We start from the raw sequence: 13,221 nt of genomic DNA on the forward strand, positions 1-13,221 counted from the left end.
TCTGTGCCATTTTCTGTCAGGTGTCCACACTGTCATGACCTCCTGATGACAAAGGCAAAAAAGCTTTCTCTCTTTCTCTCGCGGTTGGATTGTTGAGCTGCATCAGCAAGGCCTCTTGCAGCGTGCCATTGCTGCTGATCTTGGACACAGTAAGACAGTCATTTTAAAAATCTTCAAAGATCCTGAGGGTTATGGAACAAAAAATCAAGTGGTAGACCCAAAAAAATCAAACCGGCCCTGAGCCGGAGGATCCAATTGGCTGTCCGTCAAGACACGACACGATCCTCAGCCCAAATGAAACTTGTCATTGATGCCAACTGCAGTCCCATAAACATGAGCCTGGATTTCCACTGGGTGCGTTACAGCAGCGGAACGTCAACGGCGTGGTCACCATTGCTGATCGATTCCATTCTAATCAATGTGAGCATTGCGCAACAGAGCAGGTCGCACCAGACAGCAAGTCCGACACAGAATCAAAGTAAAACACTTCCGCCCCCTTTCAAAATAAAACACAATACGCAGGTCATATATCCTGTCACAACTTCACATCAATATTACGTCATGACCGGTGCTACCAGGTCAACAATCGATTAATCAGAGCGCCTCGGAGAGTCATAATGTACGACAAGACACTGATTGTTGTGGTTGGAAGTGGAGAAACATAAAATCATTTATGACACCAGATCAACAGTCAGAGAATGAAAGAAGCTGTGTTGTTGTTGTTATTTCCTTTATACACACAGTCTATCGCGGGATCTCGCAAACTCGTCCGTTCGAGATTATCGCGCGATCTTCCGTGAATACCGCTGGCTCCCAAGGCACCGCTGCCGTGACGCGCTCGGTGGGGATTGACGCCAGGCAGTAGATGATGCAAAACCGTGCCGCTGATGTTCTGGTGCTGTAACGCGCCCAGTGGAAATCTGCTTTTAGACGGCATCTGCTAGAGAAGGGTTTCAAGAACAAGAAACGTCTATTTCACTTTAATGGTTGTTTGCAATAAATTGCTTACTCAATTTTTTTTTGTCTCACTTCCATTTCTTCTTTTTGCATTTTGAAGCACTACTTAGAACCTTCTTATTCAACAGTGAAAAATGTACGTTCTTGCAAATTTTCAACTGGTCTTAAAATTTCGATCAGGAGTGTATATACGGAGCGCATATGACATGTAACTGATTACGTTTACCGTTTACCTCAGATGTGTTTTTTCTCTGTTTAACAAGTGCTTGTTTAATTTCTCAGAAGCAGAAGTCGGTCTGTAATTGTGTGACATTCAACCAAACTAGTGTCGTTGCCTGACTAGAACCTTTGTTGCATCCAAACAATATTAAAATGTATATTTATAAATGCATAGAAAGTTGATAATGTATCTATAATTTAAGGATTTAAATTCTTCTTGTTTGGTCATTACTGTTATAGCGGAATAAACTTAAACTTGCTAATAGTGATACTATTCACGGTGCTAATAATTGGCGACAGTGTCATTAATAAGTTTAATATTATTAGCGACAGCAGCATGAATCCAGGTCAGAGTGAGATATGTTGGTGTGGGCTGCACTCCCTCTGTTGTTTAATTTAGGCTCCAAACTCTTTAACATATTTGATAAATATCTGACTCGTGCTACACTGCAGAAACCTGTGTATGTCTGTTTGTGTTTAATTTGGTGAAACATGTCTGTGTGGAAATATAATGTGAAAAAAATGCTAATCAGACAGGAAGAACTATTTCAAATGCATGAGAACAGAAAAAAACACCTGTGACTGTTCATTCAGAAGTGTAATAATAAGTGTGGTCCTCTTATTGCCTCTAAAGCAAATATGTTTTCCACGCAGGGTTTTGTTGAGGGTCACAGTGACGTCATTGGTCGTTAAGCTGCGCTGATCTTCATGGAGTGTGATGTGTTTGTGTGATTCCTCCAGGACATAGATGCTTTGCCTCTCTATCATTAACTTTAAGGACCCAGATTGAGCTTCAGATATTACCAGTTGGAGGCTTTGAGTACTGACCTTGCTTTAGCCAACAGCTTTACCAAGAATAGCAGCCGATATCATGACCTGAATGTGATATTAACACTGGCTCCCATTAATATGATTATGCAGTGACGTTGGTGTCCCTTGGATACACTGGAGTGATCCACGCACATGATGCGTGATCTCTTTTATTCAGGCTTGTGGACACATGTGGACACATGAGAAAGAGCATGACACCTTTGTCTGGAAATAGAAACCTGAGCAGCTTAAAACAAGTGGAGCTGTTTGTTAATATTGAAGTGTATGAAATAGGTTGAAATGACTCTGTAGAGAGAAAGAGTTACATAAGCATATTTGGGTTGTTGTTTTTTTACTCAGAGTGCTTGTTTATGTTTAAACTAAGCCATTATGTCACTGTAGTGGAGAGTTCAGTGTGATATAAATTGCCTGTCCCCCCCAAAAAAGTCACCACCTTTTTACAGTAGCTGTTTCTTGTTGGTCGTCTTGGCAGTTGGTCAAGTCTAGGTTGCAGCATTACGTGCACAAAGGATGAGGTCAGCTGACAATATCATAAAACAATATTTTATCGGAAGTGCATTTCGTTTAGACCAGGCATGTCCAAAGTCTGGCCCGGTGGCCAATTTCGGCCCATGTTCAAATTTTCACCAGGCCCCGCAGTCTCTGTTATAAAATCTATGATTTGTGTATTGATTATTGAATGCATGTGTACTAGGGTTGGGTAGATTCACCGATTTGCATTGGTATATCGATATGAACATATACGATGCGGTTGCATCGATGGCAAACGTCTGCATCGGTTCAAAATCCGAATGAACTCGAGATGTATCGTATCTAAATCATCTGCATCGATATAAACCGAATAATATCTATTATTATAAACGTATATTAACTATAAAAAACTGGTTTATTTCTGGTTTGAGTTGTCTCCGCAGCCCGAGGCGGCGAGTCTGGTCAGAGATGGTAGAGACATGGAGGAACAACCTAACGTGATAAACTCGCCGGTTGGCGTCAAGTGTGTGGAAAAGTTTGGGCTTTTACAATTGTGGTGGAGAGCTGGATAAATCAAATGCGAAATGTAAATTGTGCCGTGTCGCTGTTAAATACACCGGGAGCACAACAAACTTAACTCCTCACCTGAAGCGGCAACATGTCTTGAATGTTTCTCAAACCCTGTCGAGACAGAGTTGTTATTTTGCTCCCGTTTACGTCAATATGTAAACACTTTTACACACAGAGCTACGCTGACACATTCACTCACTTCTTCAGTGCTTCTTTTATTGGAAACAAGAACGTATGCACTAGTTGCTTAGTGCCATCTACTGGTAGCAAACGGTATAACACATTTCGGCTCATACATGAGTTATCTTTTCAGATTTTTGTTAAAGTTTATACTTGTATCAGTTCCAGAGATACCTGTGAACAAACCATTGTCTCTGCTTCGGAGCAGTGTGTCTCAGCACATTTAAGCTCTCTCTGATCTCTGTTGTATTTCCTATGTTTCAAAAGTAAAAGTGCCATAACTTGAGAACTACTATGTATTCGATAGTATAATTTTCTTCTGCATCGCATCGTATCGTAACACACTGCATCGCATTGTGTTCAAATTAAATTGACTGTATCGCACTGTATCATAATAGGTGGGAGAATCGTATCGTATCGCTGGTAAATTTCATGAATCGCTAATGTATCGAATCGTTGGCAGTGTATCGAGATGCGTATCGTATTGCTTCGATGATGAAGATTCCCAGCCCTAATGTGTACAAAAAATAACTATTTTATATTTCACCAGAAGATGGCAGTAGCCCTGTGGCCACACCCTTGCCGCCGTGACACTTGGCCTTTTGTGTTTTAATCATGAAAAAAGCTTCAAACCGATGAATCGATTATCAAAATAGTTGGCGATTGATTTAGTCATCGATTAATAATCGATTCATCGATTAATAATTTCAGCTCTAATTTCAACCCAGCCCATTTCTGACATGGCGACTAGATAAACAAAGGAAAGTTGACAGTGAGGGCTGTTTCGGGATTTTGCAGCTATGCAGCTTAATCGGCTCTACTTTGGTACGGTTACCCCGAATATCCACCGGATGCCCCACGGGGCACGTCACGGCAGCGCTGCCTTGCGAACCAGATGTATTCAGCGAGCCAGCGATCAGCTCTGGTGTTTGCGGCGCTGATGTTCTGTGATGGTGACGCACATGGGGGAAATCGGGGGTTAGTCTGGTTCCGGTGCCGATGGACTTCATGGTCAATTTGGTTTGTTTATGCATATGTGAAAGCAAACCGTACCCACGTCTGTTTGCTACATTGTAAAAATGTTCTTACCGGTGCAGAACAAAACAAACTATAGGTGTGAAAGCACCCTAAGTGACTCTCACCTGTGTGATGTCTTGCGCATCATGCCCTGATGGCACGGGCATATTCCAAGATGACAATGTCAGGATTCATCAGGCTCAAATTGTGAAAGAGTGTTTCAGGGAGCATGAGACATCATTTTCACACATGGAGAGTCCAGACCTTAACCCCATCGATATTCTTTGAGATATGCTGGAGAAGACTCTCCCAGCATCAATACAAGATCTTGGTGAAAAGTAATGAAAGTAATGAGAGGTTAGGTAAGGCCTAAGCCTATTTTGTAGGTCTCTGCCTGAAAATTGCACACAATGAAATTAGTATATATCTGCAACCACAAGGTCTATTTGAACATTTTGGGTATCATAGCAAATTTAAGACTTGTGGGATTTACTAAGATCTGTAAATATCAGTGCATGTGTTACTGGTAAAGAGTAAAAGAAGATGGCAAACAAAAATGAAAAGAATTTGGGCTCGTCTGAAGGAAAAAGCCATCTCAGGATGAGTTACGCAGTGGTTATTTACAAAGTTTGATATGTAATAAGTAATTTAGTTGTTATTTCAGCTGTGCTTGTCACATTTTTAATTTGATGCCCAGAGTCAATATATTCTCTCAAGTTTCACTTTTCACATAAACTTTTTTACGTATTATTTACGAAGAATCAGGATCCCCCAGTTGGGTTATGGGCAACAGGTTATCTCAAGTTGACTCTTGTTGATTTGATTTAGGTTGAAAATCAGATGATTTATGGACATATAAAGAGACAATGGTCAGGATCTTTGGAGTGTGACACAAAGTTACTGCAGATACAGACCAAACATCAACAAATGTTACGCCCCTGCATATAATATGGATTTAATGATTATTATTTATTTCTTGTAGTTGTGGCCCTTTGCTTGCTTGCTTGCTTGCTTGCTTGTCAGTGTGGCCAGCGTGTCAGTTAAATATCTTGGCACACTTGGAAAATTGGCATGTATAGTTGGATTACTAGTTACTGTATATTGTCGGACAAATCTTTAGCTTGTAAGTTGTGACCTTGATCTTGTTAGCAAACAGTTGGTTACTGACACATCCAGAAGTTACAGAGACGCATTATTTAATTTTTGTTGTGTTCTCGGAATATTTTGTGTCTTCCTCTTTGGGGCTGCGACTAATTCATAGATTTCACAATCTATTCATCTGTCTGTTTGGTCCATGAAATGTCTTACAATGTTGAAAAATATTATATCATTGATGTGCAATGATGTTCTCAAATGTCGCCACAAACCAAAATGATTCAGGCTAGCTTTACACGACAACGATCTGAACACAAACCGCAAAAGTGGCGTTGCGTTCCCACTTTTTAGACGCGCTGAGACGAGCGTCTTTGGGTGGAAATCTGCATGCACACGGTGACGCAAAAGTGTGTGAAATTTGATTTAGTATGCATGCCAGGTGGCCAGGTCACTGCCATACAACACCAGGAGCGCGCGCATGCGTTATTGCTGAAATGACTCCTGGATGAGTATCAGAGCAGCTAAGGCAACTTGAATGTCCAACTGATGGATATAGTCCGACATGTTTGTTCTTTGGCTGTACTGCACATGGATCTGACGTCAATGCGTACGGGAGGATAGCCAGTGTGAGCAGCTCAGAGCACACTTTTACGTTTTCAACCCTTTAGACGGGAACACGACAGTGGATAGGGTGGATTCATTTTTTTTGCGTTTTAAGCCCCAAAAAAAGCTGTTGCCGTCTAAACGAAAGGCACATCTGATAAAATAGTTTGTCCGTTTCACCCGGGAGCGTTGTCATGTAAAGCCAGCCTCAGTTTGAATGTTTTTTTGTTTTTTTTATGGAGCAAATAAACCAGAAAATGTTCCCATTTAAGAAGCTGAAAAATCAGAAAACTTGAGCTTTCGGCTTTGGCTGACTGAAAGTTTATGACAATCATGTTTATTTGTAGCAGATATTTATTATTATTATTATTATTATTATGATAATAACAATAGTAACAATATTTCTTAAGCACTTAAAATTATCTTAAAATAATCTCTAAGTGCTACAGAAACCAAAAAGAAACAAAAACACTAAGGGCAAGAACACATTAAACCGGACTAGGGAGTAGTGAGAAAGCTACAGTGGGGAGAACAAGTATTTGCCGATTCTGCAGGTTTTCCAACTTGCAAAGCATGTAGAGGTCTGTCATTTTTTATCGTCATCATCGGTGTGTGCAAACCTGGTCAAGAACTACAGGAAGCGTCTGATCTCTGTAAGTGCAAACAAAGGTTTCCGTACAAAATATTAAGTTTTGTTATTCTGATGTATCAAATACTTACGTCATGCAATAAAATACAAATTAATTATTTAAAAATCATACAATGTGATTTTCTGGATTTTTGTTTTAGATTCCTTCTCTCACAGTTGAAGTGTACCTATGATACAGACCTCTACATGCTTTGTAAGTGGGAGAACCAGTGTATAAAATACTTGTTCTCCCCACTGTATTTTTAAACATTGTTAAAACAATGTTTTGATAATGAGTAGCAGTGCATCCACCGTTCCAGAAGGGGAGCTGCACTTCTGAGAGAGGGTGTGCTAATTACGTCACTTCCAGGTAATGGCCAATCACAAGACAGTTGGGAACACTCACGCTGGCTGGCCAATCACAACACAGTCTTTTCTTCTGGGAGTGAGATTTCAGTCTGAAACAGTGCGGCTGACGAGAGCTTCAGTGAGGAGAGATTTCTATTGGCTCATTTACAGCAACTAGGAGGTTTTTGACCATAAAAACAAGTTAATGTATTTAAGTAGACCTCCATAACTAACATATGTAGAACACGACCACTCTATGTGAGCTTTAACAATCAGCAACAAAATGAAAGTACAAGTGATGAACTACATAGGTAAAAACAGCTAAAAAGAGTTTAAGAGCGGAGTGAAATTAGGGAAATCTAAGGGCTATTTAGGAGACGCCTGCATGAACAAAAAAGTTTTAAGCCCGTTTTTGAAAGTGTCTTCAGAGTGGGGTTTCCAAAGGTGTTCAGAGAGGGAGTTCCAGATGTGAGGGGCAGCGGAGCAGAAAGCTTGGTCGCCTATGTTGCGGAGTCTTGTGCGGGGCTGAGGGTTAAGGGGGTCTTTGAGGTATTGCGGGGCATTGCTGTATGCACAGGTGGGTGATGAGGGCCGTCTTGTATTGAATTCTATCGGGAGCCAGTGGAGGTTCTGAAGAATGGGGGTGATGTGCTTGTATTTGTGGGTTTTCATCAGAGTTCAGGCAGCACAGTTCTGAATGAATTGGAGTTTCTGAAGGTGTTTATTGCGTATACCGATGAGCAAGCTGTTACAGTAATCAAGCCTGGAGGAGATTAAGGTGTGGACGTGGGGAGTTTTTTTGCATCAGAGAAAGTGAGGAAGGGGCGGAGTTTTGAAATGTTCTTGATATGGAAGAAGCAGGTTTTGTAGATGTTTGATGTGGTTTGCAAAGGTCAATTGTTGTTCCAGCTTCACACCGAGGTTGGTGACTGTGTTTGAGAGGGGGATGTCTTGACCGGAGAAGGAGATGGTGGTTATGTGTGATGACTGGAACTGATGAGGGGTGCCAATTTGTATGGCTTCAGTCTTTGAGCTGTATAGCTGTAGGAAGTTGTGACTCATCCACACCCTAATCTCCTCCAGGCAGTTGGGGAGGGCTGAAGATGGAGGTGAAGAGGAAGCGGATGATGATGAAGAGGCCGGGGTAGAGCATAGGTTGGGGTCGGTACGAAGGTATAACTGAGTGTCATCAGCATAGCAGTGAAAAGAGATGCCGTGCCGTGATGACATGACCCAGTGGCAGCATCACCAGGTGACGGGGGATGTTTGGGACTTGGCAGATCCCAGGCTGACGTACTCTGTCCTGTCAGCAACGTATGAGGTGAACCAGTCCAGTGTGGAGTGACGGAGACCAATGTCTGAGGAGGATATGATGGTCGACAGTGTCCAAAGCCGCTGAAAGGTCAAGGAGGATGAGCAGGGAGGGGGAACCAGAATCGGCAGAGATGAGAAGGTCATTGGTTACCCTCAACACTGCTGTCTCTGTACTATGGGCAGTGTGGAAACCGGATTGGAAAGTTTCAAACAGTGAATGAAGTTGTATATGTTCCTGTAGCTGTGCATCAACAGCTTTTTCAAGCACCTTGGACAGGAATGGGAGATGGGCCGGTAGTTGGAGAGGCATTATTGGTCGAGATTGGGTTTCTTCAGGAGGGGTTTGATCTTTTTGAAGAGAGCCTTGACTTCGATCTGTGTGACTGTAGAGAAAGTGCTGAAAAGGGCAGGTTGTGGGCAGGCAGCTTGCAGAGATGGAGCTGGGGAGCCAGAAAGCTGAGCTCTCTTTAAGAGATTGTTTTTACACATGCATCTTTTTGCTGTTTATTTTCTTTTATAAAAAGACGTTTTATATATAAGACGTGACATTTACTGTACCCAGGTATCAAAAGGCATTTTCTGATTTAAAATGTACTTTTAAGTGAAAGTATTAAGAAAAAATCTTCCAACTGGAAGGTTGTGGGTTCAATTGCTGGCTCTGGTCGTGTCTTTGAGCAAGACACTTAACCCCATGTTGCAGTGTGTGAATGAGTGAATGGCAAAAACTATATAGAGTAAAGTACTAGACTAGAAAAGCTCTATAGTGTAAATGCAGACCATAATACCAATACTCTTCTTCTGATTTTATTTGGTAGTAACAAATATAGTTAGAGGAAATGTAGTGGAGTAAAAGTTGCTAGAATCCCAGATAGTAAAGTGCAGCTATATGAATGTTGTGTTTGTACTCTGTTACTCTGTACTGTACTACAACACTGAGTATGATCCTCTCTAAAAACTGATCATCGATGTGATTGTCTTATACTCAAAAATAAACAAGTGACTGAGACTTGAAGTGACGAGGTAAAACAACAGCTTGTAGCTACTGCTTCAAATACACCTGCCCACACCACAGTGAAGTCAATGCTGCAAGGGAGGGAAACTTTGTCTTTGGCAAACCTGGTCTGACTGCAGCGTTAGAATGGTGGCACTTATTCCAACCACAGTGGTCTTAAAAAGTAAAGTGATTCGACTTGTGATTTGATGGTGAATAATCTCTTTTAATATGTCAAAATCACAGTAAATAAGTGAATTGGCAAGGTCGATGTATTGTGAGACTGGGGCCCCGTTTACATGAAGGGTGTATAGGTCACAGAGCACAATCGCATCACAAGGTCACTGGTTCTAATCTTGTGTGTGTGTGGCTTCCTACCACAGTCCATGGACATTTGCTGTATGTCTTCCCTTTTTTCATAACTGAGACATAACGCACAGATTCTGCCTGGTGTGTTTCTCTGCAGGTGTGGATTGGGTTGCCTGATCACACAGCGTTAGCACTTTGTATCTCTGGACCACAGCACGTCTACTGTGTCTTGATACTTTTGCTTGATGATGTCTACCCTAATATTATATATATTTTTAGTTAATATATATATATGTAATGTTTCTAATTATGGCATAGTTTTCTCCCCACCCAGTTAGGCTAAAAAAAAACGACCCCGGCCCGGGCTGGGTCGGCTTGGAGAATCTAAACTTTAGAACAAATACAGGACGCTTTTGTCAATGAACATGAAAAGAAAAAAGTCTATCACTGATTTTGAGGAAGTTAATATATGTTTTATGTCCTATTTATATAATTCATAATTAAACTTAGTGGTAAGACACTCTTTCAGTTAGGTTTTATAAATCAGAATATGTTCCATTTGAATACATGTATTCAATGTATATTTATTTAACCTTTAGGGTTAGGGTTAGTGTGACCTTGAACATAGTCAATGTATATCTTTGAGATAATAAGCACAAATATATATGTTTGTGTGTAATAATCTAATGATGCACTCATATAGACCAGTATATGGTGAGCTCAGTGCTCTCTCGTCATCTCCTTATGTGTTGAACTTAGATTAAAATCTTAAAAAAAGATATTTATTGTTAACGAGAAAACACTCATGAATGTTTTGAGGACACTGTAATCAGTTATTATAGTAGAGTTTTGACTGTAAAATCACATTTCCTGCTGTCTTCTCTTTGATTTCATGTCATTGGTTCAGATTTAAGTGTCTTTTGTTGACCTTTACCTTCACTGCACGTCTCTGAAATTTGTGGAACAAGCCCACGTTTAATAGTTTACATGTTTATTATGTAATATATTATAGTATCATATCATATTTACATGCTATAGAAACAGTTTATTATTTAGGTGACCTCTAACTACATTATGTCAGCGTAAAAGTTACAGTATGAATAAATAAACACCTGCATACAATCCTAATGAAGTCAAAATGTGTGTTGTCCTTCAGAGCGGTTAAAAACTTTCTTAAAGACGATGGAATTAGGCTGAACTTAATGGTACTGGTTTTTAATTGTTGCAACATTTCACTTCCCCATTCTTACTGTATTCTGTGGGTAAAATATACAGAAACCTGATCTAATCTAATTTGGACAAAAAGCTTTCTCATAAATCTGTATTTGTTATGACTACATGACCGGTCAATGCACACATCAGAATCAACCTGGGTTCATGCATTCACCACAACTTTGAGCCAATAATATTTAATATAATAAATAATAAACAGGTGTGAAGTGATCGTAGTGTTGGTTGTAGAGGGGAAAGCAATGAGTTATTTTGTGTCAGAACTAATACTGAAACAGTTCAAAATGTGTTCTCCTCAGTCTATTACTGTCTTAACTGTTTGATGTTGTGCACTAACAATTGCATTTAATATTTAAAGAGGAAATAAAAAAGGAAACCATACACTGATAACAAGTGATATTGCTTCTCCTCTCAGGGGAAGTTGGTGAAGTACTTCAGCCGTCAGCTGTCATGTAAGTGTAAAGTGGCCTTAGACGAGCGCAGTGCTGAGCTGGAGGACTTCCCTCGCCTCGGACACTGGTTCCGCATCGTCAACTTGAGGAAAGAGGTCACACAGGTACGACTTTGTTTAATTTGTGCATAAAAAATAACAAAAGATACAACACATTACAAAAGTCTGAAGTGAGGAGGAACACTCAAAAGACTATGAAAATAAAACATACACAGTACAAACAATACAAATGTAATGTTCAATAGTTTTTTTTAGTTTCCCTCACAATAAAAGGCGATTACTTAGAAATCATGGGTTTTGTCTCTTTTCCAGAATCTTAAAACCATTATAATAATAAAGGACAGCTGAGTGAAAAGGTGGAGTCACAGTTGTGACTGATAACATGACAAAAAACGTCAGAGCGATAAATTACAAGTGTCCTCGAGAAGGACTCTGAAAAAGAGAGCAGCTAAATGGAATTCAGCCATCATTTGTTCTTGTGTTAATACCTTATCTCCAGCGTGACATGTCTGTTACTTTGGACTATATTTCTATTTCTCTGTATATGCTGCTTTCTGCCTTCTCAATTCTCCTTCTCACGAGGATAAATAAAGTTTAACCGTAGTATTGGCTATAAAAGTGTCCCATGGTGAACGCTGGTTTTAAATACCACGGCTGCTCTACAAACTATTATCAAATAGTTTAATATTTGGTGTTTATTCATTGAATGCATGCAGCTATAGTCCATACATGGTTCTTATTTCTGTATATGTTGATGTTTGTGTGTGTGTGTTCTGCAGGAGATGAGTGCAGGTGAAGTGACCCTGGAGGGTCTGCTCGACATGAGTGAGAAGCAGGTGTGTGAGCTGCTGCAGAAATACGGTGCCAATGAAGAAGAGTGTGCTCGACTCAATGCCTCGCTGTCCTGCCTCAGAAAGGCCCACCAGCTCGGTGAGTGTCTACACACAGTGTTCATAGTGAGGACACTTACCCTAACCTTAACCATCACAGCCAGGCATTTAACCAGCAGGGTGTCCGGGCATCCTGGGAACTGAAAATAATAAGAAATTAGATGCCCTACTTTTAGGCAGGACGCCCTAAATGCCCTATCCCCCCCCCCCCCCCCCCCCCGTTTCCCCCGGTCACCACCAAAATAAAACCACAGAAGTGATGTTGTGATGACGCATGCAAAAACTGTCTATACCCGCTTTTAGAGTCTGTCCAAGATCAGTTTGGAACACCAATAAAATGGTTCCAACAAGATGTGAGTTCACTGTGGAAAAGCACCTATTAAATGCTGCAAACTCTGCACACAGAGCAGATTATGAACTCCCCGCGACAGAACTCTCTTCTCGCCCCCTTTGAGCAGTTAACTAAAGAGATCAGCTCATCTGATGCATCTGTTATTCCCTTAATTCCAACAATAAAGTGTCTTGTACACAAAATTGAGACCACAGAGGCTTACGCTAACCCAAGCAAGAGGGGGAGACACTCTCGAAAAAAAGAGGAAGCTTATTATATATAAAAGAAAAGAAAAGGAGGAGCATACATTTATAATCTTTACTGCCTTTTGGTTGTTGGAGCCAGAAATCAAAGTAATATAGTGCACAACTTCATGGATCAAAGGGACAACCGTAGTTTTTTTTTTACCATTGTATTTGCATTTGTGAATATGGAATTTTGCCAACAGAATTAATGCATTTATAATGAAATACACATTCTCTTTACTTTGAGTTCTATAAAAGCAAAATAACACATTCTCCCGTCTTTCATAAGTTTTGCCAAAATGATCTGGTGTGTGAACAATAACAGAAGAGATGTAAAACGTCTTAATTCAGCAGTGCGTGACTTCTGTCTCCTCCTGAGTGACGAGGGCTTGTGTTATAGGTGTCACATATTCAGGTTTTTTCATCTTCTCATTTGTTGTTGAGTCAAAGTTATGACACATTGTATATCTAAATTTTAATCATGATATAAAGTGGCAAAAAATGTGAAGAAGTCACACAGTAGGTATATGTTTGTTTGTTT

The 13,221-nt window shown here is 40.4% G+C and overlaps 1 protein-coding gene across 2 annotated transcripts in view; it reads left to right on the top strand.

The window, feature by feature from the left end:
- Positions 1-13,221, top strand: part of ksr2 (kinase suppressor of ras 2) — a gene marked incomplete at both ends in the record, with an annotated part of 102,109 nt that overhangs the window by 4,948 nt on the left and 83,940 nt on the right. The window contains 2 exons of one of the 2 annotated variants that reach the window (XM_083904435.1): positions 11,179-11,319; positions 11,994-12,155. In XM_083904435.1, coding sequence (XP_083760561.1) covers positions 11,179-11,319; positions 11,994-12,155 — 303 coding nt within the window. The remainder of the gene's footprint in view (positions 1-11,178; positions 11,320-11,993; positions 12,156-13,221) is intronic. The other variant, XM_083904434.1, reaches the window with a different exon arrangement.

The sequence above is a fragment of the Microchirus variegatus genome (assembly GCF_963457635.1).
Source record: "Microchirus variegatus genome assembly, chromosome: 18".
Taxonomy (NCBI): domain Eukaryota; kingdom Metazoa; phylum Chordata; class Actinopteri; order Pleuronectiformes; family Soleidae; genus Microchirus; species Microchirus variegatus.